Source organism: Pelmatolapia mariae, linkage group LG7 (genome assembly GCF_036321145.2).
Source record: "Pelmatolapia mariae isolate MD_Pm_ZW linkage group LG7, Pm_UMD_F_2, whole genome shotgun sequence".
NCBI classification, from domain to species: domain Eukaryota; kingdom Metazoa; phylum Chordata; class Actinopteri; order Cichliformes; family Cichlidae; genus Pelmatolapia; species Pelmatolapia mariae.
The window spans coordinates 56,718,792-56,742,494 of record NC_086233.1 but is presented as its reverse complement, the minus strand read 5'-3'; the positions used below and the strand labels follow the sequence as shown (position 1 = coordinate 56,742,494).

Here is a 23,703-nt window from a genome sequence, read left to right as displayed (position 1 = left end):
TTTTGTCCAACAAATTACTATTTTTCATCTGCCTCCATCTCACCCTATCTCTAGCATCCTCCCACATCACACCAACCCTCTGTCCTCCTTCATTCACAAACCTCCTCTGAGGTTGTGTTCTTTTACTCCTGCCTGCCAGCTCCATCTTCAACATCCGTTGACAATCCTTCCTCTGCACATGTACAAACCAGCTCAACTTTGCCTCTCTAACTTTGTCTCCAAACCGCTCAACCTGAGCTGTCCATGTACTTGTACTTGCTTATAATCCTGTCTCTCCAGGTCTCTGACAAACAATAATCATAGCATCTTTAAATCTGCAACCTCCAGCTCCTTGTTGTCAGTGCTTTACAAAATCTGTTAGTTAAAAGTTTGCCATCTCAATATCGATCAAAAAAAACTGTGCAGCCCTGATTAGGAAGCATCCCATTAATCTGTCATGAAACCACTGACTTCCTGAAGTTTGCATGTTCGGTGAGAAACATTGCCTCCATCTTGGTTTTTGTTCCTTGTTGTTACTTAATAATGTGAATGAATAAAATGAACAAAACAGTGTAGCATAAAGGTATTTGTTCCTCTAAATAAGTGTGTAGTGTTGAAAGGAAAAAATCACAAAATAACAGCCTTCAATAAATTCAGCACAGCATAGTGCAAGACAGAGTTATGTGTACCCTTGACACACACACACACACACACACACACACACACACACACACACACACACACACACACACACACACACACACACAGGTTATTCATGCTTTCATAAGGTGAGAGGAAGAGTACACGCTGGACAGGTCATCAGTCTGTCCACTGTGAGGTGGCACAAAATCTGAATGCTGCTGAGTTTAGACGTGTGAACTGCTGTGGCTCTAAATGACAGAACACTCATTAAACTTATGAGATGCGTTCTGCACAAGAGTCCTGGTTCAGTGGTGAGATACACCCACCTCTGACCTCTGTACTGGTGATATACATCACACCACTACAGTGTAACCTACTATAATAATGCTGTTGACATGTGGTCACTCTACAGGACATGCTCACATAGTTAACAAATATGCATGCTCCTGCTCAGAGGTAAACCAGGGCAGCTACATTCGTGGGCAGAGTGAGACCATTAATCTTTTTCCGTAGAGCTAAATTTAATCTAGTCCGTTAACTTTGAATTTTAATTGGGACCTGATATTAAATTGCATCAAGTATGTGATGGTTTATAAGCTAAGTTGCATGAAAAATAAAAATTAAAACCACCTGAAGCTGCATCGCTGTATCACTTTAGTAAAAGTTCATGCAAAACCATAGAGAGGCTGTGCCCTGAAATGAGGCGCTATCTGGTGGTTAAAAGTGGGTCTCAGTCTCAGAAAGGCCCCTGCAAGATTCTGGGTGGAGGCTGGACCTTTAGACAGACAGGCTGTGTGTGAGTACTCTGCTGCAGTCCAGGCTGAAACAGTGGACACTTTCATTTGGTGTCATGTCTGTGAGGTTTGTATTTTTATTTACTGACTGAAAATTAGTTTGTTTACGCCGACGCTTCACTGGCTTATGAGCTGAACACGTTTTATGCTCGCTTCCACGCTGCAGCAATTAAAACAATTAAAACAACAAATGGCTGCGCGCGCTCGGAGTGCACCAGTGAAGACAATGCATTCAACATCACAGAGCATGCTGTGAGGAACACCTTCAGGAGGGTGAACACCAGGAAGACAGCAGGACCAGATGCAATCCCTGGCCGGGTCCTGAGAGCCTGCGCTGACCAGCTAGCACTGGTGTTCACTGAGATCTTCAACCTCTCCCTGGCCCAAGCAGTGGTTCCCATGTGCTTCAAACAGTCCATCATTGTCCCTGTTCCAAAGAAACAACAGCCCGCTTGCCACAAAGACTACCGTCCAGTAGTGGTGCAACGGATCAAAAATCTCACGGTTCGGATCAGATCACGGTTTTAAGTCACGCAAAAATAGAAAAAAAAGACAAAAATTCGACTCTCCATTTACTTATTTAAGTATTTTTGCCTATTAAAAAACATTCAACTGAAGACTCATTTCATGCACTTATATAAAAACAAATTAAGGTGCAATATGGACATTATGGACCATGCTGGGCATCCTCTGCATCCTCTGCACACGGTCATAAACAACCAGAGGAGATTGTTCAGTGAGAGGTTGCTTCTCCCAAAGTCAAGGACCAGCAGACTTAAAAAGTCCTTTGTCCCACACGCCATTAAACTGTTAAACTCCTCATTGGAGGGGAGAGGGAGGGGAAACGGGGACAGAGGAGGGGGGAACAAGTAAGCTGTAGTGCCTTTTCACTGTGCAATAGTTTTTGTTAATATCCAACGGTGTAATAGACTCACAATACTTGAAATGTGCCGTTCCCTTGTATTCTTATTCCTATTTATCCCTTTTGTATTCTCTGTATTTATATATGTGTATATATGGTATGTTTCTGCTCACATTCTGCAGCTTCTGTCGGTGCTGTGCTACTGGAAACTGAATTTCAGTTTGAACCCACCCCAGGGATAAATAAAGTTTCATCTAATCTAATGTAATAGGGCAGTACAGGGCTTTGTATCTACCACTCCGCTGTGATATAACGAGCGGTCACGTGGCTTTCCGTTGCCCTGGAGGTCCACCCATTTGTAGTTAGAGCAACAGAAGATGCCTGGGACAGTTCAACCATAACTTTAAACTTCTCCTGCTCATACATGCTTGGAACGATCTTGTCACACTGAAGTGGACGCGCAACGAGATATCATAGCGTGGCTCAAGCACGTTCATCACAGTTTAAACCCCTTGTTTTGCACAACGGAATACGGCCTCCCGTCTGCAGCTAAACACCCCAGTAGCTTTTGCAATAGCTTTAGCCCGGTCGGATTGGGCAGCAAAGGGCCGCTTAAATGCCGCAAACTCCTCTGCTCCGCCACTTGGACTGCTAGCGCTGGCCATAACTACCGCTTGACAGACCCACCACGCGCACCATACACATACTTTTTTTTCTTTTTCGAATCTTCGGATCACGTGCGTACCGAACCGTGGAGTGGGATCAGTTCGAATTTTGGATCAACCGTGATCCGTTCCACCACTACCGTCCAGTAGCACTGACTTCAATTGTAATGAAGTGTTTTGAAAGACTGATGAGAGATCACGTCATTTCTTCACTTCCTGCAACCATCGACTCACTTCAGTTTGCTTACCGGACTAATCGTTCCACAGACGATGCCATATCTCACCTGCTCCACACATCCCTGAGTCACCTGGACACTGGCAGAGGGAATTATGTTAGGATGCTGTTCGTGGACTACAGTTCAGCATTCAACACAATAATTCCCTCTAAGCTTTTCACCAAGTTGACGGACCTAGGACTCAGCTCATCACTGTGTCAGTGGATCCTCAACTTCCTCACAGACAGACCCCAATCAGTGAGGGTGGGAAAACAAGTCTCCATCTCACTCAGCACTGGAGTGCCTCAGGGCTGTGTTTTAAGCCCCCTGCTGTACTCACTGTACACTTATGACTGTGTAGCCACATCAGACACCACCTCCATTGTCAAGTTTGCTGACGACACTGTTGTTGTGGGCCTGATCTCCGACAACATTGAGACGGCCTACCTGGAGGAGATTAGGAACCTGGAGACCTGGTGCCAGGAGAATAACCTCCTCCTAAACGTCAGCAAGACTAAGGAGCTGATCGTGGACTTCACTACAAAGCAGGCGAGGAATTACAAGCCCCTCATCATCAGAGAAACGCCAGTGGAGAGAGTGGACAGTTACCGATACCTGGGTGTCCACATCACTCAGGACCTGTCATGGTCCTGTCACATCAACACCCTGGTTAAGAAAGCCCGTCAGCGTCTCTTCTTCCTCAGAAGACTTAGAGACTTCCATCTGCCACTGAGGGTGCTCAAGAACTTTTACTCCTGCACCATCGAGAGCGTCCTGAAGGGAAACATCTGCACCTGGTTTGGGAACAGCACCAAGCAGGACAGACGAGATCTGCAAAGAGTGGTGCGCTCGGCCGAACGCATCATTCAATCAGAGCTCCCTGACCTGCTGTCCATCTACACCAAGCGGTGCAAGGCCAAAGCTAGGAAGATTATGATGGACCTCTCCCATCCCAACAATGGACTCTTCTCACTGTTGAGGTCTGGGAAGCGCTTCTGCTCCCTTAAGGCCAAAACAGAGGGAATGAGGAGGAGCTTCTTCCCCCAGGCTATTCGGGCCCTGAACCAGGTGTAGGGCTGGACTCTCCCACACACATCACATCACTATAAGACTGGACTCTCACACACATCACCACACGCACTCTGGTTTTTCTTCATGCACACTTCCTATAATTTATAATCTCTTTCTGCTATTTGCACATTTTTACTGTAAATTTCTAAGTTAAATCTGTAAATTTTGTAATAGCCTGTAAATTGTAAATACTGTAAAACCACTGTCATTTAATGGTCGGGCATTGCGCAGCTACAAGCATTTCACCTTATGTCATACTGTGTATGGGTGTGTGTGACAAATAAAATTTGAATTTGAATTTGATGCACGGACAGCTGAATACAGGTCAGAACTTTGCTGCTTTTTCCATGTATAGAAAATGTTTTCACATCTGTTATATGCAGATTGTTCTGTGGATTTCTGCTCCTTGCAGTGTTCCTCAGTGGACTGAATGGATCAAGGTACAGTGGTATAAAGCAAACTCTGCTGATGTTTCCTCTATTTGTGTGTGCATGTGTCAGATGTTTGCATAGCCTCTGTCTGACACTTTCTATAACAGACCAGCTGTAAAGCAGGAGCTGTCAGCTATTCTCAATGAGCTGTGGAGTTTATATGTAAATCACATGACACCTGGGATAGACTACACAATCTCTGTTCAGGTGACAGGTGACAAACCTTTTCTAGTTTATTCAGCGCCTGCTGTGTCTTGTGTTTGTACAAAGACGTGTTCTGTGTTTGAACTGCCTAGGGTAGAGCAAGCTTTTTAAGTCAGGGCAGCCTCACAGTGCAGGATCACGCCTCACAGCCGCTCTTCTCCAACGTTAATGAGAGCAAACTGAGAAATGTAACCACTTTCTCTAGTGTGTACTTTCAAACACTCTGAGCTTAAACATTCAGATCGTGTTTGCAGTCATCACTGTAATAAATAGGATTTCTGGGCTCGCAGGTTACATGACAATCCTGGACAACTATGAGTGGTCTACATTAGCAATAATTCGTCCTATTCTACATATCACAAGACTAGATGCCCTTCGCATGAACTTAAGAATGTGTAGAGTGCACCCAGACCCTTAGCAGACCTAAATAAGGATGAGACATTTTATCAACATAGAAACAATTATATACCTCTAGACATAAATGATTACATGTTGCTAAGTACAAATGACAATTCAAAAATATAACCCTAACAAAACATAACATTTTTTAATCATCATTGTAGGTCAGTACCAGTAACAGTAACATTTATTTTTACTTTATTTTATTTTTGGATGAATGGCCAAAAAGAACATCACACATGGTGAGTTCGTGGCCATAAAGGCAATTTAATAACCAAATAACCACTGATATGAGCACTAAAATGATCAAAATTTATACACCTGGTGCAAGAGGCTGCTGTTCCAATCCTGGAGGTGTGCCTTTTGCACCTTGTTCTCATTTTATTGGTGGGGTGTGGGTCACACTCTGGTTCAGACTACTGTATCTTGAGATCAATGGCAGAAGTGGCTGAGAATCAGGGATGTCTTGCAGTTGCTGAGGTCACCAGCATCTACCCTAGCTCTTCCAGGATCACTCTTCATTTGTAGGCTGTAGAGGACTTCCCCACTTCAGTGAAGTTATTTCCGACGGGACAAAGGCATTGCATCCCAAGACATCCAGGAGTTTGGAGAAAAGAGCCAGCAGCTAGTTTTCCTTCAACAACTCGAGGTGCTAACATTCTCTCTAGGTTATCCAAGCTGTATTTGTGCCTATTGTAGTCCAGGATTGCTTCTTGCTTCCAGGCTTCCTCTATTCCCCATCACTGACTGCTGGTTCCCTGTGTGTTGTGCTCAAATGAAGCACATTCCTCCGTTGCTTTGGCATGTGGGAAATTGCCGTAGTAGTTTTGGTGAAGCCAAAGACAGACGAAAAAATCTTCCTCTGTTGCAACTCGAGGTAGGGAGGTAGCTCTGGGTTGTTTCCCCTGTGCCAGTTTTCATCTGAGGAGTCCCTCTGCCAAGGTGACCGAAGTAAAGACGTTGTCCCTGAAACTCCTCTGTCAGTTGGAGTCTGAACCGCTTGCCCTTTTTCACTACCTGAGAACTTCTAGCGTTGTCATCCAACATGCTATGTATTGCTTTATTCTGGTGTAGGCTCACATCTCCACTTTATCTATAATCCTCCAAAGCTCACATCCTTGCCTCTCGTGCAGGTTTGTAAGGGTGCATCGCAGCTAAAAGATCTCCTTTGTTTTAAAAAAGTCAAAAGTAGATCTCAGGCTGCTATTGCAGGGAACTGCATACAGGGTGAGCCCTGGTTTGATATCAGTGGGCACACGAGATTGTAGAGCAGTCTCTCTTCAGTAGTGGGACCCACACGGTTTTCCTGTCATGAGGGATACACTCAGTCGCTGGCTCCTTGTTCTCAGAAAATGCTCCTATGTTCTTTTCCATCAGCTGGTCAGCCTCCACCTACATGCCCCCCAACCCCAATCTCCCCCAAAGAAGAGGATTCAGGAACTAGCTAGTACTCATCATCAGTGGTGATGCAGTCAGCCTCTCTGACCAGATCATATGAACTTTATGAACATCTAAAAATGAAAAGAGAGATCACTGAAAATCTTAAGGATGAGATGAGAAGGGAGGAGGAAGGAAAAATACTAGCTGCTGTTCACAAGATCACTGGTGAATCTCTGCAGCTGGAGAATCTTGTTCCTGAAACTGAGGAGCTTGTTTCTCCAGTCTCACAACCATCTCCTGATGTGGTCCCGACACAGGAGAATCTTGGTCCTCAACCTGAAGAGCTTGATTCTCCTGTCTCAGAACCGCTAGTACTCATCATCAGTGGTGATGCAGTCAGCCTCTCTGACCAGATCATATAGACAGTGCTTGAAGCAGTTATGACCTTCTTGCCATATTGGCAGAATAAATGACCTGGAAGCTGTTGCACTGTCTGCACCTGTAAACTCCAGGACACGTTTACAAACAATTTTCGTTGTTATTTGCGCTGCAGCTGCAGGTTAGGGTGGAGTTACTTTGTGTGTGTGTGTGTGTTTACAAGTAGTTTTAAACCTTGTGATCCACAAAACAGCATAACAGTAAAAGAAGAATTGACTGCGTTACAGTCAGTGCGGGAGCGGCGGCTTTGCTCGTGCGCGATTCATTTGCAATTTGGACGCACGTGAACATCTCCTGCCCTGATAGCGGCTGGAGGAGGACTATCCTCCGCCTGTGAGCGCTTTGGCACGAGCGAGGTGCCCACGGCAGCACCCGCTGCTTGTTGAGAGTAAGTGCAACAAGCGTCAAAAGTCGTCATAAATAAGCCTCCAATAACACCAGAAAAAGTCGCCAGATTTGTCGCTTTTTAGGGGTTTAATAACCCCCTAAATATAGCGACAAAGTCGCTAAGTTGGCAACACTGTTTGGACTGTTTTCAGGGTATTTAAAAAAAATTCAAAACAAAACCGTGCATCTCAATTGGTATTCTCTGAGCATGCGCAGAATTACGCACAGCTGTCCTGTGATCCTTTGATCAAAGGATCAAAGAGCGCTGACGTCAAATTTGCGGCCACAAAAGTCCTTAAATACCCCCTCTTCACCTTTGCAAACACAGTTTTACTTGGAGCATTTTCAGAGACAGCGAGTTGTGTTTAGCAAACCAGAAACCTTTCAGAAAGGGACTAGTTTTAAATTTAAACAATTAAGTAAACATTTTTTCTTGTTGACACTTTGCAATAAACGTTTAAAGAAATGTCACACGAAACATTTAATAATTCACAGTCTGACAGAGAGATTCGAGAGGAATCACACAGACTGTATGGGTTGATGGAGAGAGAAATACCTGACCCTATGGAGCTTCAAATAAAAATTCAACAACTCCAGTTGGAGTTGAGCACCCTAAAGCTCAAAAAGAATTATTATAAAGATAATTTCCATCAGTCAAGAGATGAGCTTAAACACATGAAGGCTCAGGCTAAAAAAAATCAGACACAGGTGGAATCTCTGGAGGCTAAACTCCAGGAACAGGAAAAGAACATTCAAACAATGCACCATGACTTTTTGGAAAAGGCAGAATCTCTCATTGAGCAGAACAGCAGCATTGCTGCTCAGTTGTCTCAGATTGAAAGTGAGAGAAACGAGCAAAAGAAAGAGAACACAGATCTCAAGGACGCTTTAGAGAGACTTGAGCAGCAAGTGGGAGAAGCTCACCATAAAACAATAAAAAAAGAAGAGATTATAGAAAAACAATATAGGGAAATATTTCGCAAGACAGAACTCACAGTTGAGCTGAAAAGAGAAATTTGTATTCTTCAGCATCGGGTGAGACATGCACTGGATGAAAAGCAGTCACAGGTCAAATCTCTGGAGGCTAAAATGCAGGAGCAGGTTAGCACCATTCAGAGGATGCACCGTGACTTTCAAGAAAAAGAAGAATGTCTCCTTAAGGAGAACAGCAGCATTGCTGCTGAGATAAACAAATTAAAAACAGAGAACACAAATCTCAAGAAACATTTACACAATCTTGAGTATCAAGAAAAGACAGCAGAAAGTCTCACACAAAAAATATTTTGGCTTGAAGAAAAAATGAAAAAGCAGAATTTCAAAATTCTGCATAACCAAGATCTCATAGATGAACTTTATGAACATCTAAAAATGAAAAGAGAGATCATTAATAATCTTAAAGATGAGCTGAGAAGAGAGGAGGAAGAAGAAATATTAGCTGCTGTTCACAAGATCACCAGTGAACCTCTGCAGCTGGAGAATCTTGCTCCTGAACCTGAGGAGCTTGTTTCTCCTGTCTCAGAACCATCTAATGATGTGGTCCCGACACAGGACAATCTTGCTCCTGAACCTGAGGAGCTTGTTTCTCCTGTCTCAGAACCATCTAATGACGTGGTCCCGACACAGGAGAATCTTGCTCCTGAACCTGAGGAGCTTGTTTCTCCTGTCTCAGAACCATCTAATGACGTGGTCCCGACACAGGAGAATCTTGCTCCTGAACCTGAGGAGCTTGTTTCTCCTGTCTCAGAACCATCTAATGACGTAGTCCCGACACAGGAGAATCTTGCTCCTGAACCTGAGGAGCTTGTTTCTCCAGTCTCAGAACCATCTCCTGATGTGGTCCCGACACAGGAGAATCTTGGTCCTCAACCCGAAGAGCTCGATTCTCCTGTCTCAGAACCATCTCCTGACGCGGTTCCGAGTAGTAGTGGTTCATGGCGTCATGGTGCCAAACGCCTACTTAAAATAGGTTTAGGTGTTGCTGCAGTAGGCCTTATTATACCTGCAGCTTACTGGGGCTTTTCAATGCTTAACAGCGATTGCCTGTTTGACTCTGTCTATGGCCTCCTTGAACCATATTGCTACCTTGATGATCGATTAGTCCCTTTTTAAAGACTAGTAATGATGGACTGCTTTTCATCCACAGTCCAGAAAACCATACGCTGTTCATGTTAGACAACATGAGCAACATATAGCTAACTTGTGCTCTCATTTTTCTTTTCTTTTGCCTCTCACCCCCCAACCAGTCGTGACAGATGGCTGCCCCTTCCTGAGCCTGGTTCTGTCAAAGGTTTCTTCCTGTTTAAAGGGAGTTTTTCCTTTCCACCGTGCCTAGTGCTTGCTCACAGGGGATCATTTGATTGTTGGGGTTTAATTTGCTTGAACTAAAAAACTTCAACATTCTGGTGAGGGGTTCACATAGTAGGAAGCACTACAAAAGCTACAATTCTTTTTTTTAAAGATTTGTTAGTGGCAAATCAAAATAAAGACAACAATTTTTGAAAACATCTCTTACGGCTCTGTTTATTTGCTTAAATGAACACTTGTATTTTGTTGTCATAGAAGAATATACATTGTCTTAAGTATTTAATAATTTTAAATTTAGCCCTGCGCTGCATGAGATAAACTGTGGCACAGACGGCTGTCGGCCTGGCGAGGGAAAGTTCCTCTTCAACCTCCAAACTGAACCCAGTTTGTTACTCGCAACATCGCAAAATTAGACAGCAATTTCTTAGAGTCTGGTTTAAGTCCTGAAATGACATCTCCTTACCTGTCACGGTTCTGGGTCAGTTTGACCCAGTATTTTGAGTTGTTATGTTTTGGTGTGTTTTTGCATTATGGATTGTGTTCTTATTCTCTTGTGGTGCTTTTGTTGGTTATGATGATGATGATGATTATTAATCTATGTTTTAGTTATTCTTGTTTAGGGATTAGTTCTTAGGTTTTGTGTTCTCGTGTTTATTGCTGGTTTAGTTCAGTGTCTAGTCTGTCTCTCTCTGTCCAGTCCGTGCCTTAGTTTAGTGTGTATTTGTATTTGTATTTTTCACTCTGTTGTATATAGCATTTGTATTCTATTTTTATCCTATTGTATATTTTATTCTATTTTATTCTACTGTATATAGTATTCTATTTTTATTCTATTCTGTACAGTTGTGTACTGTATTTATTCTTATTTTATTTTATTCTAAGTGTCCTTCATAACTTTTGCACTGTCCACTTCCTGCTGTGACAAAACAAATTTCCCACGTGTGGGACTAATAAAGGTTATCTTATCTTATCTTATCTTATTGTTTCCTGTTTTATTTTGAAGGATTGTGTCTTATGTCAGTGTGTCCAGCTTCGCCCCCCTGACTCATTAGCCCCAATCTCTCCCAGCTGTGTCTCCCTCCTGTTTTCCATTCCCTGATTACTTCCCTGTGTATATTAGCCCTGTGTTTGCCCTTGCTCAGTGTTGCGTCGTACCATCGGATTATGCCTGTGTGGTTTATGCCGTGTTCAGTACCCTTGTTCAGTTTGTTTTAATTTCTCCAGCAATAAAGCTGAGGTTTTGAGTTACAATTCTGTGTTCGAGTCCTGCATTTGGATCCTCATCTCCGCCTGCCTGCACACAGAGCCCTGACATTACCAGCATAGAAGCATTCACAGTCATTACACTGTATATACACTATATGTGGAAAAAAAGAAGAAAAACAGAAAGCCAAATAAGAAATGCTTCTAAGCAGTAGAAGGTTGTTGACAGTAGCAAGCTACAGGTCTCTCAATATCTTTCAATATTGCTCTCCCTGAGAACTCTGTGCACAGCTAGGTATTCTCAGGTATTAGAATTTAACACATTTAAGTATACTGACATAAGTAAGTTGGTGGAAGTTTCAGGTGTCCTCCTGCAGCTTGCTGGAATTCTTGTCTGGATTGCCTGGCCTTAAACACTTGCTTAGTTGGCAACAAGATATCAAGTTAGTGGGGCACCTGAGACACGCTTTGTCTAACTAATTGCAGTGTTTTGCCATTCTCAGTGAGAGATGAAGGGCTGCTATAAGTGGGTTTTGATAACAATGTCCCGGGGGTACAAGCTGCAGTTTCGTCATCGATCCCACCCTTTTCAGAGAAAGTGACTTCTGTCACACTCTGTGAAGACACTGGGCTTGTCATAGGAAATATACTACTGGGCAAAAGGGCTATCATAATAGTGCAATCAGAGATAATGAACGGGATTTGATTCCACTTCTTGATTCCAGATACTATATCAATGTCCTGCAGACCATCACTCCAGGAGAGTGGTTCACCTTAGTAGTCCTCAATGACGCTTACTTCCATGTGCCAGTTCATTTTGAACACAGAAGGTTTCTGCATTTCACCTTTTGGGAAGTGTACATCAGTTTGCTATCTTCCCCTTCGGCCTGTCCCTTGCCAGTTGGATTTTTACGAGGTGACAAGGCCATCCTTGACCTCAATAATCCTGCTGAGAATAAAGATCCCTGATGATTTGCTTATCTGCATCCCCTGATTAAAGGAGACAGAAAAGGCAACAGCCAACGTCCTAGACCACCTTGTGGCCTTGGGAATGTTAATCAGTTGGGCAAAGAGCTTCCTACATCAATCATAGCAGGCCAAGCTCAACCCTCCAAGACCCAAAGGTTAAAATTTTTCACTATATAAATAAAATGGAATTGCAATTTAATTAATATGTCAATCATTTATAGTGTTTTTAAATATTCCAGTATAGTAGATGCATGGATGTCAATGCACAGTAATTGTACACAGTATTGTGTCTGACATTACCTCTAAGAGGGCGCGATGGAGTCAGTAACGTGTAGAAAAATGCATAGATAACAAAAACTGGAATCTGTGTTAACTAGATTGACATTAATGAAGTTAAGGTTAAATTTTAGTAATGGTGGTTTCAAAATATTTTCAATGCACTGATAGGTGATCCAGAAGTAGAGGAGTCATCAGTCAATAATGAAACTGGAGATGTCACTTCTAGAGCAGGACATCTGACTTAAGTCTAATGAACCACGTGCCATTCATTCTTCTTAAAATTTTATCACAGTAGTTCATTAAAGAAAACACGAGAGAGCGAGAATATGAACTTAGATTAAATAAATAACTCCAATAAGTAAGAAAGGAAACATTCTAAAGTCTCATTGTACTGTTTTTGCATCGCACAGTTACTTTTTGTTGAGACGCAATTGTGAGTCACAATACCAACAGTACCAACCGTCAGTGTTGATATCTTGCAAGCGTGACTCCTTTGTGTTGCACTCTACAACGTCCGTATGACCGGACCCAAGAAAAGCGTTCCGATTCTGTAACTCACAAGGACTGTATCGTTCTACTTTTTAAAAATTACGTCATATAATATTGTATTGTGACGCACAGTTACTTTTTGTTGTGACGCAATTGTGAGTAATTGTGCGTCACAATACAATATTATATGACGTAATTTTTAAAAAGTAGAACGATACAGTCCTTGTGAGTTACAGAATCGGAACGCTTTTCTTGGTTCCGGTCGTGCGGACGTTGTAGAGTGTAACACAAAGGAGTCACGCTTGCAAGATATCAACACTGACGGTTGGTACAGGTTTTTGTGTGTTTGCTGTTAAGCAGTGGAGTAAACCATGGAGGTCCTGGGAGGACAGTTTAGCGACATGACTCCACAGGAGCTGGCGGCTCCTGTCAACACCGTAGCTGTGAGTATGAAGACCGGAAAGGACCGAAAGTCTAGCAGCACGAGCACAGAGATGCTAACGCTAGCGTGGAGGCTGTTAGCTCATAGAGATGCAGAGTGAAGGGGAACGTCCTGTGTGTTTGTTGTTTTTGACAGATATTTTTTCTAGTGTACAATTTGGAGAAAGTGCATAAGCATGTACACAGTTCGAATAGTTTTCGCGTTATAAATAAAAACGGACTTGTTGTTTATTTGCTCGTTTTCCCTTTTTAACAGGAAAAATGGAAGTTGTTACCAGCCTTCCTGAAGGTAACAGAACACACCAGCCCTTACACACTTTTACTAAATTTTAATGCTTCTTGATTAAAATTTGTTTAAAGTATGGTAGAAACTATAATAGTGTGCTGTCATGTTTATAAAAACAGTTTGAGGTGATCTGGCTCTGTGAGATGGTGCGTTACCCTGCTGGAAGCAGCCATACTGTGGTCAGCACCAATGCTCAGCAAGCCTTGGTGTTTAAATTGTGCTTAGTCAACTGGGGACCGGAGTGTGAGAAGATAATGTCCCCCAACCCATTTATACCACCACAACCAGCAACCCCATGCTTTCATGATGTTCACACCAAATTCTGAAATCAAAACTCATTAGACCAGAAAACCTCTTTCCAGTCTTATATTGCCCAAGGTTGTTGAGTCTGTGCAAAATTTAGCCTCAGTTTCGTCTAGTGGTGTAGTAGTAATTTGACTTACTGTTGCCTTCCTATCACCCCAAAGCAGTCAGACAATAACAATGACATTTTTATTTAAATAGTACAGGTCATTACATAGAATAGAATAGAATTCAACTTTATTGTCACTGCACATGTCACAGGTACAAGGCAACGAAATGCAGTTTGCATCCATCCAGAAGTGCTTTAGCATGATATAGATATATTACAAATATATATTAGCAGTAATATAGATATGTATGTATATTACACAAATGGGTCTATTATGGTATGTTATAATGTACACGGTATGAAGGTATGTTATGAATATGCTATAACTATAAGTATGTACAGGCTATGAACAGGATACAAATATGAAAAACTATATAGAAATATGAAATAAAAAAAAACTATACATAAATATGAGATATACAGCTATAAAGAAATGTGAACTATGCAAGTTATAAACAGTTGTAGAATTAAAAATTATCGTATTTTACAGAATGATTATTTATACAGAATTACATGACAGCTGAAAAAAACCCTTTGTAGGTTTATGATGTCTTAAGGCATTAAAAACAATTAAATAAAACAACAGCATCTATTAGCTGTGGGCCTGTGCGGCTAAAAAGGTTTTGAGTCTGTTTGTCAATCTACACAGAGATTTAACTGATCCTAGGTCAGCAGCCTGCTCCAAGGAACAGAGCCAGAATATCTGAAAGTACCCTCAACACACTAAGATACAATTTTGAGAACAGATCTGAAACTGATGTACTGAGATGTCTGTACTGGGTACCAAATCATCAAAAGCTTTGTGATTTCTGTGTACCTATAAGGATTCCAAGGCGAGATTTTAAATGAGTAAGGGAAATCCAACTGATGATTTGGGGAGTCCTGAAACTAGAGCGCTACAATAAACTAACCTCCCTTGACATCCAATTTCTCACAGTCAGTTTGAGATAGGGTTTTTCTAACCTTATATTTTTTAAGTTGCATAAAGCAGTTTTGGTAAACTTATTGATGTGGTTATCTGGTCATTTTTCTTCTGATTCCTTAGCAAGATATTTTTGGCCAAAGAAATACATTTAGTAAAACGTGAAACAGTCCAGTATGGCAATGAAATAATGAAATATTGCCATAATGACCAAATATACCCTGTACAATGTGTCTTGTTCTTTTACCCTGTAAAAACTTTAGGTCATGGACCTTCTTTAAATTACTTTTTTTTGTCATCAAATATCAAAGTATCCTCCTGTGTGATGATGACAGAACAGTTGGTGGGTCTACATCTGTGTGAGTAATATTATTTGGGAGAGTAAACATGTATATCATGTTGTGTGTTTTGCAGGTGAAAGGTTTGGTAAAGCAGCACATCGACTCATTCAACTATTTCATTAATGTAGAGGTAAAACACGAGCATGTCTTTGTCTGTTGCTGCTTTTTCATGTACATTTGGATTTTGAGCATCGATGTTTCTGCTTCTAGATCAAAAAAATTATGAAGGCAAATGAGAAAATCACAAGTGATGCTGATCCAATGTGGTACCTCAAGTAAGTCACTGTGTGCATCCACCATCACTGACTTTAACACTGCAGACATGCACAACAAGTCGTTTTTTTTGTTTGTTTGTTTTTTATTAAAAGAGGAAATAATGGATTTTTTAATATTTGCAGATACCTCAATATCTATGTTGGCATGCCGGACGTGGAAGAAAGCTTCAATGTGACCAGACCGGTCTCTCCCCACGAGGTGAGAGTAGTCTCTTTTTTTTCTGTTAAATATGAACCATTGTTTACTGTGCTTTAATTCAAGTTGAATAAAGCTTTTGAGTAATCAAATACATAGTTTTAAATGAGTTAAAATATATATATTGCACATTAATTATCTACACTTTGAACAGATAATCACACATTAAATACAGAGGGAAGATGTCTCACTCAGGCATCTCTAGACTCAGTTAGCATTTAGTTGTAGCCCTCATAGAGGTATTTGTTAATTATATTTGACAAAAGTGCCGACACCTCCAATACTTTCCTTTAAAGATGATGAGATATAGCTGAGAGTCCTCTGTCTCATCCCAAAGTGTCGTCTCAGAGATATGACCTACTCTGCGCCCATCACAGTGGATATAGAGTACACCCGCGGCAGTCAGAGGATAATTCGCAATGCGCTGCCCATCGGAAGGTATCTTTTTTTCCCTCCCCTGCTTCTGTTCTGTGATGCAGACATATTTATTTTACATTTATATCAAATGTACAAATTTAAAACCTCTACAGCATAGGTGTCAAACTCTGGCCCGCGGGCCAAATTTGGCCCGCAGCCTAATTACATTTGGCCCGCGAGGCCATACCAAATTACTATTAGAGCTGGCCCGCCGGTCTTATACAGCGCATGTACTGCTAATACTACAAATCCTAGAATGCTCTGTTGGTATTTTGGCGCGTCAGTCACTAACGCCCTCTCCTCTGTTGACCGTAGTCATAGCAACCATGCGAATACTGCCGCGCTACCTCTCCCAAAATGGCGAAAAGAAAGAACGAAAACAGGAGCTTTCTGGACAGGTGGGAGACAGAATATCTGTTTACCTATGTAAAAGACAGACCTGTTTGTCTTGTATGTGGAGCTCATGTGGCTATAACCAAGGAGTACAACATTAGACGACACTATGAAACGAAACACCAAGAGAAGTACAAGGAGCTGGACATGACTCAAAGGCGCCGGAAAGCAGAAGAGATGAAAAGAAGTATTGTTTCTCAACAGACTATGTTCAAAAAAGCCATATCACAAAGTGAGGCTGCTGTAAAGGCTGGTTTTGTTGTGGCAGCAGAGATCGCAAAATCAGCCCGGCCCTTCAGTGAGGGTGAGTTTGTGAAAAGGTGTATGATGAAAGTTTGCGACGTTGTGTGCCCAGAGAAAAAGCAAGCATTTTCAAATGTTAGCCTGAGCAGAAACACAGTAGCTGATCGCACACGTGAACTTGCCAACAATCTATATAACCAGCTGATGGAGAAGGGAAACAGTTTCGTTGCATTCTCCCTCGCTGTGGATGAGAGCAGCGACGCCTCTGATACTGCCCAGCTTTCAGTCTTCATCCATGGTGTGGACTCAACTCTCTGTGTTACGGAAGAACTTTTAGGATTAAAATCAATGCATGGCACAACCACAGGGAAGGAAATATTTGAAGAGGTTTCCAAATGTCTAACTGAAATGAAGTTGCCATGGGAAAAACTTGTGGGGTTAACGACAGATGGTGCACCAGCGATGTGTGGTCAAAGGAGCGGACTGGTGGGCAGGGTACGGGAGAAGATGCGAGCGGAGAACTGTGCAGGTGAGCTGACTGTTTACCACTGCATCATACATCAAGAATCACTTTGTGGCAAAGCCCTAAGGATGGAACATGTTATGACCGCAGTAACACGAGTAGTTAACTTTATAAGAGCCAAAGGTCTGAATCACCGCCAATTCAAATCTTTTCTTGAGGAGTGTGGTTCGGAATACGGAGACGTGCCGTATCACACGGAGGTGAGGTGGTTAAGCCGAGGAAAAGTACTGAACAGATGTTTCGAGCTACGTGAGGAAATATTTGAGTTTCTGGAAAGCAAAGGGCAAGACACAGCTGAGCTCAGGGAGCAGGAGTTTCTGTGTGAGCTGGCCTTTATGTGTGATATCACGAGCCATCTCGATGCGCTGAACCTGCAGCTTCAGGGACGGGGGCGTATCATCACAGATATGTACGCTGCAGTGAGGGCTTTTAAAACGAAATTGTGCCTGTGGCATAATCAGATGCTACAAGGAAACCTGGGCCATTTTCCCTGCTGCCAAACGATGAACATGCAAATCTCTACTGCTGTGTTCCCATGTGCACAGTTTGCTGAAAAACTCTGTGTACTCAGTACTGAGTTTAACCGGCGGTTTGCCGACTTTGATGCCCAGAAACGTCGATTTGAACTGCTCAGTAATCCTTTTGCAGTTGACGTGGCAAAAGCACCAACAAACCTCCAAATGGAGCTGATTGAACTCCAGTGTAGTGACACGCTGAAGTCAAAGTATGATGCTGTGGGCGCTTCACAATTTCCACATTTCATCCCTGACACAATGCCTGGGCTCCGCACCCACGCTGCTCAGATGCTCTCCATGTTCGGCAGCACTTACCTATGTGAGCAACTATTCTCCTCGATGAAGATGGCTAAAACATCTCACAGGAGACGTCTGACCGATGAACACCTTCACTCTATCCTGAGGATTTCCTCAGCTCAGAGCCTGAGCCCAGACATTGAGGAACTAGCATCCAAGAAGAGATGCCAGGTATCTGGCTTGGACACATCAGAGTAGATCAGTGTGTAGCAAACTGAGCTATAATTAACATTTTCTTTGTGCAATTTGTCTTGCTACTCCCAGACATGGGCTTGAATGGTTTCACGTTTAATGATATTTTTATTAGTTAAGTGGTTTATTATTGTTATTTTATTTTTACATTTGTTATTAGCCTTGGGAAAAAGTTTACTGCTAAAATTTAATTCAGAAGGCCGCAAATACAATTTTTATTTAAGAAATGATTTCCAGTGATATGTTATTCAATTGGAATTTCAATTTTGCATGTGTGCAATATTAAGTTATATATATTTTTATATAAGTTATATATCGTTCAGTATTAAGCTTTGCTTATTCCATATTCAGTTTTTCAGTAAAACTTATTTGAGTCTATAAGAAAAGGTTCCTTGTTATATCTTGAGGAAGATTTTTTTCAATAAATATTAATGTTAGCCCGCGACTTTGTTCCAATTTCTAATTTTGGCCCACTGTGTATTTGAGTTTGACACCCCTGCTCTACAGCAAAGCTCAGTAAGCCAACAAGTGCTAAAAGAATGATTTAGCTTTTGTGATTTTTAAGCTTTGTTTGCTGATAAACTGACCTCCTTCGCTCATTTGTGCTCACGCATTCTGCTTTATAGCAACACTGTAATAAGCAAAATTCATATTTTATTAATGAAGATAACTCTGCTTTTCTCAGGATGCCCATCATGCTGCGAAGCTCGAATTGCGTTCTCACGGGAAAGACGCCCATGGAGTTTTCAAAACTCAACGAATGTCCCCTGGATCCAGGCACGTAACCATAGCACTCTCATTTTAACTCTTTCCCCCTCAAGGGCCTCACCTGGACCCTTAATGATGAGTTTTGGCATCTCAGTATATATCAGTAAAATGTTTGATGACCATTCAGGGCTCTAATGTGACCAAATTTTTCAATGGTGCGACTAAAAAAAAATCTTTTGTCGCACCAGTGTGACCAACTGTTCGGGAAACAAACAAAAAAAAATCTCTGCAACTCTCCGTGTGGTCAACAACAGACACACATTATGCCCCGATCGTGGACTAAACCAATCAGAGATAGTCAGGGGCGGGACCTCTCTGATTGGTGTGGTCCAGTTGAAAGTGCAGGTGGATAGAGAGAGGTGAGTAGCTTGAATAAAGCGATATCGATTCATTAAATCCTGAATCGACTTTTAAATAGAACTGTGTTTTGCCAGAAACGCCAGATTCTCAGATTAAAGCTCACAAAAATAATTCAACAACCACCAAACAGCAAATGAGAGCAGGTACACGGATTCCACACAAAGACGTAAACACAGAGCGGACTTGACGCATCAGAATCAGCTTTCTCTTTCTCGGCTTTCTCACCTGATGGCCCGTAGACGGACACGCTGTCGGAGCTCAGCGATTCTGATGCGGCGGGTCCCCTCTGTGTTTACATCTTTTTTGCGCTGATTCTGAGCCGCAGGTTTTGTCTCTCTCCAACCAAAATTCACCGAGCCAGCAGCAAAAGAAGCAGCAAACTAAGCTTCACATTTGATAAATGTCGTCATGAGTTCCCTCTTACTTTTACTGTTTTGCTTTCACCACGATAAAAATCACACTTCATGCACAGCTCTCTCTCTCTCTCTCTCTCTCTCTCTCTCTCTCTCTCTCTCTCTCTCTCTCTCTCTCTGTACTTCAAGAACAGTTTCCCATCTCTACCAGTCTACCGTTGTTTACAGCGCTGTCGGCCGCTGTCTTTATTTTTTCTTCTTTCTTTTTTTTACTTTAATGACCTCGGACAAGAAAGCCTAATTTCTGCTCTTCAATACTGAAGAAACTAAAACTTTTTAAAATTATGCAAAATTGCAGAATATTTTAAAGGTTATCTGCTATAAAAATCCAGACCAGAAAAATCTCCTTCACGTTTTTCTGTGTTTTATTCTCAGTTACTTTCACACAAAGGCATCTGCTGTGATGTTCACAATTCTGATGAAGTCTCACATGTATCAGTACTGATAAATGATCAGAATTATAATATTTCTGACTGTCTGAGGCTAAATCGAATCGAATCAGGACTTTGAGAACCGGAATCGAATGGATTATAGAAATCAGTGATGATACCCAGCCCTAGTGAGCAGCCTAGGCCTGACAGAAGTGGATGTAGCTGTGGGTAATAAGAAAATATGAAAAGAACTACTGATAACTTTTTTGTTATGTTAAGGCCTGATCCGTCTGAAATTCATAGCCAGTGCTCTGACACAGTGCCGTCAATCTTGAACACTGAAAAAGCAGTGTATCCAGAAAACACATTATATGCTGCAATAAATGCACTGCCCAAGTGTCCCCTCTCCCCACTGCCTTTCAGCAGCGTGCAGCAGCAAACAGGTCATCAGAGGAGGCCGAGATGATGATTAAGTTTAACATTTTCTACAATATTGACAAAGAGTGCCAAAGCACTTTAAGCACAAGATTGTTAGTTAATCATTTACAAATGAATATTGTCTGTATGGACTGCAATCCCCCCCCCCCCAAAAAAGTGCACATATAAAACTGCGGTGTTATGCAATGCGGTTGAAAAATTTGAGTGTGCCTAACTTTCGTGCCCGTGCACAAAGTGCAGTTTTTGAAGTTAGGCGCACCGGTGCAACCATGGCAAAAAGTTAGTCTAGAGCCCTGCCGTTAGAATAGTTTCCAGGTTTTTTCAAGGGTGGCTGTACAGGCAGTGATCACCCTCACTAATGTCTGATGAACATTCAGAAAATTTATACTATGAGCAGGTCTGAAATATGACAGAAACGGCTCATTACTGAAAAGAGTTTCAAGGGTTAAAGAGTTAAAACTGCCTTTACACACTCTGAAAGTAATTAAGTAAAAGAAAATGACTTGCCATCAGGTCATCCAGTTGAATTGATCTGTGCCCCTTGTCTTTTTCTCCACAGGGGGTTATTTCATTGTAAAAGGTCAGGAGAAAGTCATTCTGATCCAAGAACAGCTGTCCAAGAACCGGATAATTGTGGAGCAGGACAGGAAGGGTGCAGTTGGAGCATCAGTTACCAGGTACTGTAACAACATATCCATTAGCAGCTGTTCATCCATGACTTTAAAGTCGCCTTCTTGGCAGACATGTAAAGAAAAAATCAGCGGTTTCTTTTCAGTAGCTGTCTTGTTTGACCATCTTAACCTTTTCCTTTTATTGGCTTCTTCTTTGCGATTCTGCCCGGAAGCGCAGAAGTGTGGAGATGACTCATCAGTGTGGATGCTGTGACTGGTGCTTGGTGAAAACCATAAAGTGAAGCTGCTAATTTAAGACCTGTGAAACTGATATATTTGTGGTTACTCCAGTTCATCAAATCTAAAAGGAAAAAATTCCACCAGGACTGTGATCATCAGTCTTTCTTGAATTAATTCCAGGGAAAGATGCACTAATTAGTAGGAATTATGCAACATTATCCTTGGAATGTCTTAGGGGAAATCCCTGGTATCTCAGGAGTGTAGCTTATGATAACATAGACTGATGGATGCTTAAAGGTCAGAAAATATTTGAGTGTCCTGTCTGTGATAGCAGATGTTGGAGGCCACGATTCTGCAGGTAGAGGACTGACACTTAGTTTACAGATTCTCGTACACAAGGTCCGTGGCATTATTTAAGTATGATTTAAAATAAAAGTTTAAATCATGGCAATTGTTTTATAGACATTAAAGCTTTAATAAGGAACAGCACTGTTTTATCTGGCTGTAGTGTCATATTTCAAATCTCAGATGATCAGGTGGGAGACATTTGATGACCTGACACTGAATGACCCTTACACCCTTGCTCAGTTGCGCACTTGGTTCTCCAACTTTGCACTTCTCTGTGAAAGGAGGAGCAAACTCTACTCTTCTAAATGAAAAAAATACTACTACACTGTAGATGTTGACTGGAGTTAAATATAAACCTTTGTTTTTTGTTTTGTTGTTGTTGTTTTTAAGACTATACAAAAAGTAGATGTATTATATTGTCTTATGTCTTATATTAGTGGATCCATCTAATTTCTGACTCATTGTCCAGTTTGGGGTTGTGTTGGAGCCAGCTGTCATAGGGTGAGCTCTGCTCAGGTTCCCAGATCAGCAGAGAAAACCATTCACACCTATGACCAGTTTATTATCACCAGTTAAGTTTTTGGACTGTGGGAGGAAGTCTGAGTATGCAGAGAGACCTCACACAGTTATAAGGTGAACATGCAGAAGAACAAGATCACTAATCACGCGTGTTCGCTCTGCTCTTTGTGTCCTCTCCAGCTCCACTCATGAAAAGAAAAGCAGAACTAATATTATTGTTAAACAAGGTCGTTTCTACTTGAGACACAACACGCTGTCAGAGGATGCCCCCATTGCAATCATATTTAAGGTAGGGGTGATTTTTTTTTCTTAATGAGTCTGCTGAAATAAGTCCAGTAGGTGGTGCTATAGCACAGGTAAATGGTCAGAGATGAAGATGTTTGTGATGTTATTGCCTTACAGATTGAAGCAAAGACCTGTGAGTGTTTCCAAAGTCTCTGTCTTTGTCTTTGCTACAGCTTGAAGTTGTTTCAAAGCTTAAGTTACATATATAGAGAAGTGTTTTTATATGAGATGGTGAATAGTTTTAGAACTCTAGTTTCATTAGTTGCTCGACTGATTACATTTCTTGCACCACCTCTGAATGAAAATGTTAGCTGACAGCTGGTATCATGAACTTCTTTGCCCTCTGAGGAGAGACCTCTTCAAACATGTTACCTTATGAGTGTGAAGTGTCACAAACTCCAGTCTGATCGAGCCTGCATGCTCGCTGTGTTTTCGCTGCACTTGTGTTTGCCGGGTAACGCCTTCCCCAGCCCTCCCTCTGTTTGGCAGCGGCTGCAGAGACGATCTGGAATCAGTTCCCACAGCTTCACATTTCCATAAGCAAATGTCAGGCAACATTATGACTCCCTCCTCACCTCACCCCTCCCTGTGAACACTCCCTGTCTCATGTACTCCCCCTCCCCAGTTAAGCTTTTATCTAAATATAACAAGATTTTTATTTTTTGTAGTTGTACAAACATTTTACACAATCTGTTTACATATCATCCACATAGGGGATGGGTGTGGAGAGTGACCAGGAGATAGTTCAGATGATCGGCACAGAGGAGAGTGTCATGGCCAGCTTCGCCCCGAGCCTGGAGGAGTGCCAGAAAGCGCAAATCTTCACACAGACTCAGGTATTTTATCGATCCAAGAGAGCCAGAGCAGGCCGGTGTTATTTCAAGCTTAAACAAACACTCTGGTCAGTTTAGCCCCATGGACTCGACGTTAGGTTGAAGCTTTAATTATCTTTGAATTTTGATCTCCAAAGACAATATACTGGTAATATAAGAAAAAAAAGTAATATTAAAAAACTGAAGGAGCACTGAAAAGCACTAAAAGTACAGTGCTAATGTTTATGCTATAAAAGAACTACAGTTCTAAGGGTTATAAGACTTGACCTTCACCACCACTAACAGGAGATATGTCGTAACATGCATGGGATGTATATCTCTGTTAAATCTGTGCTGTAGGTACGTTGTAACCG

At 41.8% G+C, this 23,703-nt stretch overlaps 1 protein-coding gene across 2 annotated transcripts in view; it reads left to right on the top strand.

The window, feature by feature from the left end:
• Positions 1–13,003: 13,003 nt before the first annotated feature.
• polr3b (polymerase (RNA) III (DNA directed) polypeptide B) overlaps positions 13,004–23,703 on the top strand; it is a 28,344-nt gene continuing 17,644 nt past the window's right edge. The window contains exons 1-10 of one of the 2 annotated variants that reach the window (XM_063479907.1): positions 13,004–13,154; positions 13,409–13,441; positions 15,187–15,243; positions 15,324–15,388; positions 15,512–15,587; positions 15,922–16,022; positions 18,850–18,941; positions 21,074–21,191; positions 22,413–22,521; positions 23,231–23,353. In XM_063479907.1, the coding sequence (XP_063335977.1) occupies positions 13,083–13,154; positions 13,409–13,441; positions 15,187–15,243; positions 15,324–15,388; positions 15,512–15,587; positions 15,922–16,022; positions 18,850–18,941; positions 21,074–21,191; positions 22,413–22,521; positions 23,231–23,353 (846 nt within the window). In that variant the 5' untranslated portion in view covers positions 13,004–13,082. Of the gene's footprint in view, positions 13,155–13,408; positions 13,442–15,186; positions 15,244–15,323; positions 15,389–15,511; positions 15,588–15,880; positions 16,023–18,849; positions 18,942–21,073; positions 21,192–22,412; positions 22,522–23,230; positions 23,354–23,703 lie in introns of those variants that run through there. The other variant, XM_063479908.1, reaches the window with a different exon arrangement.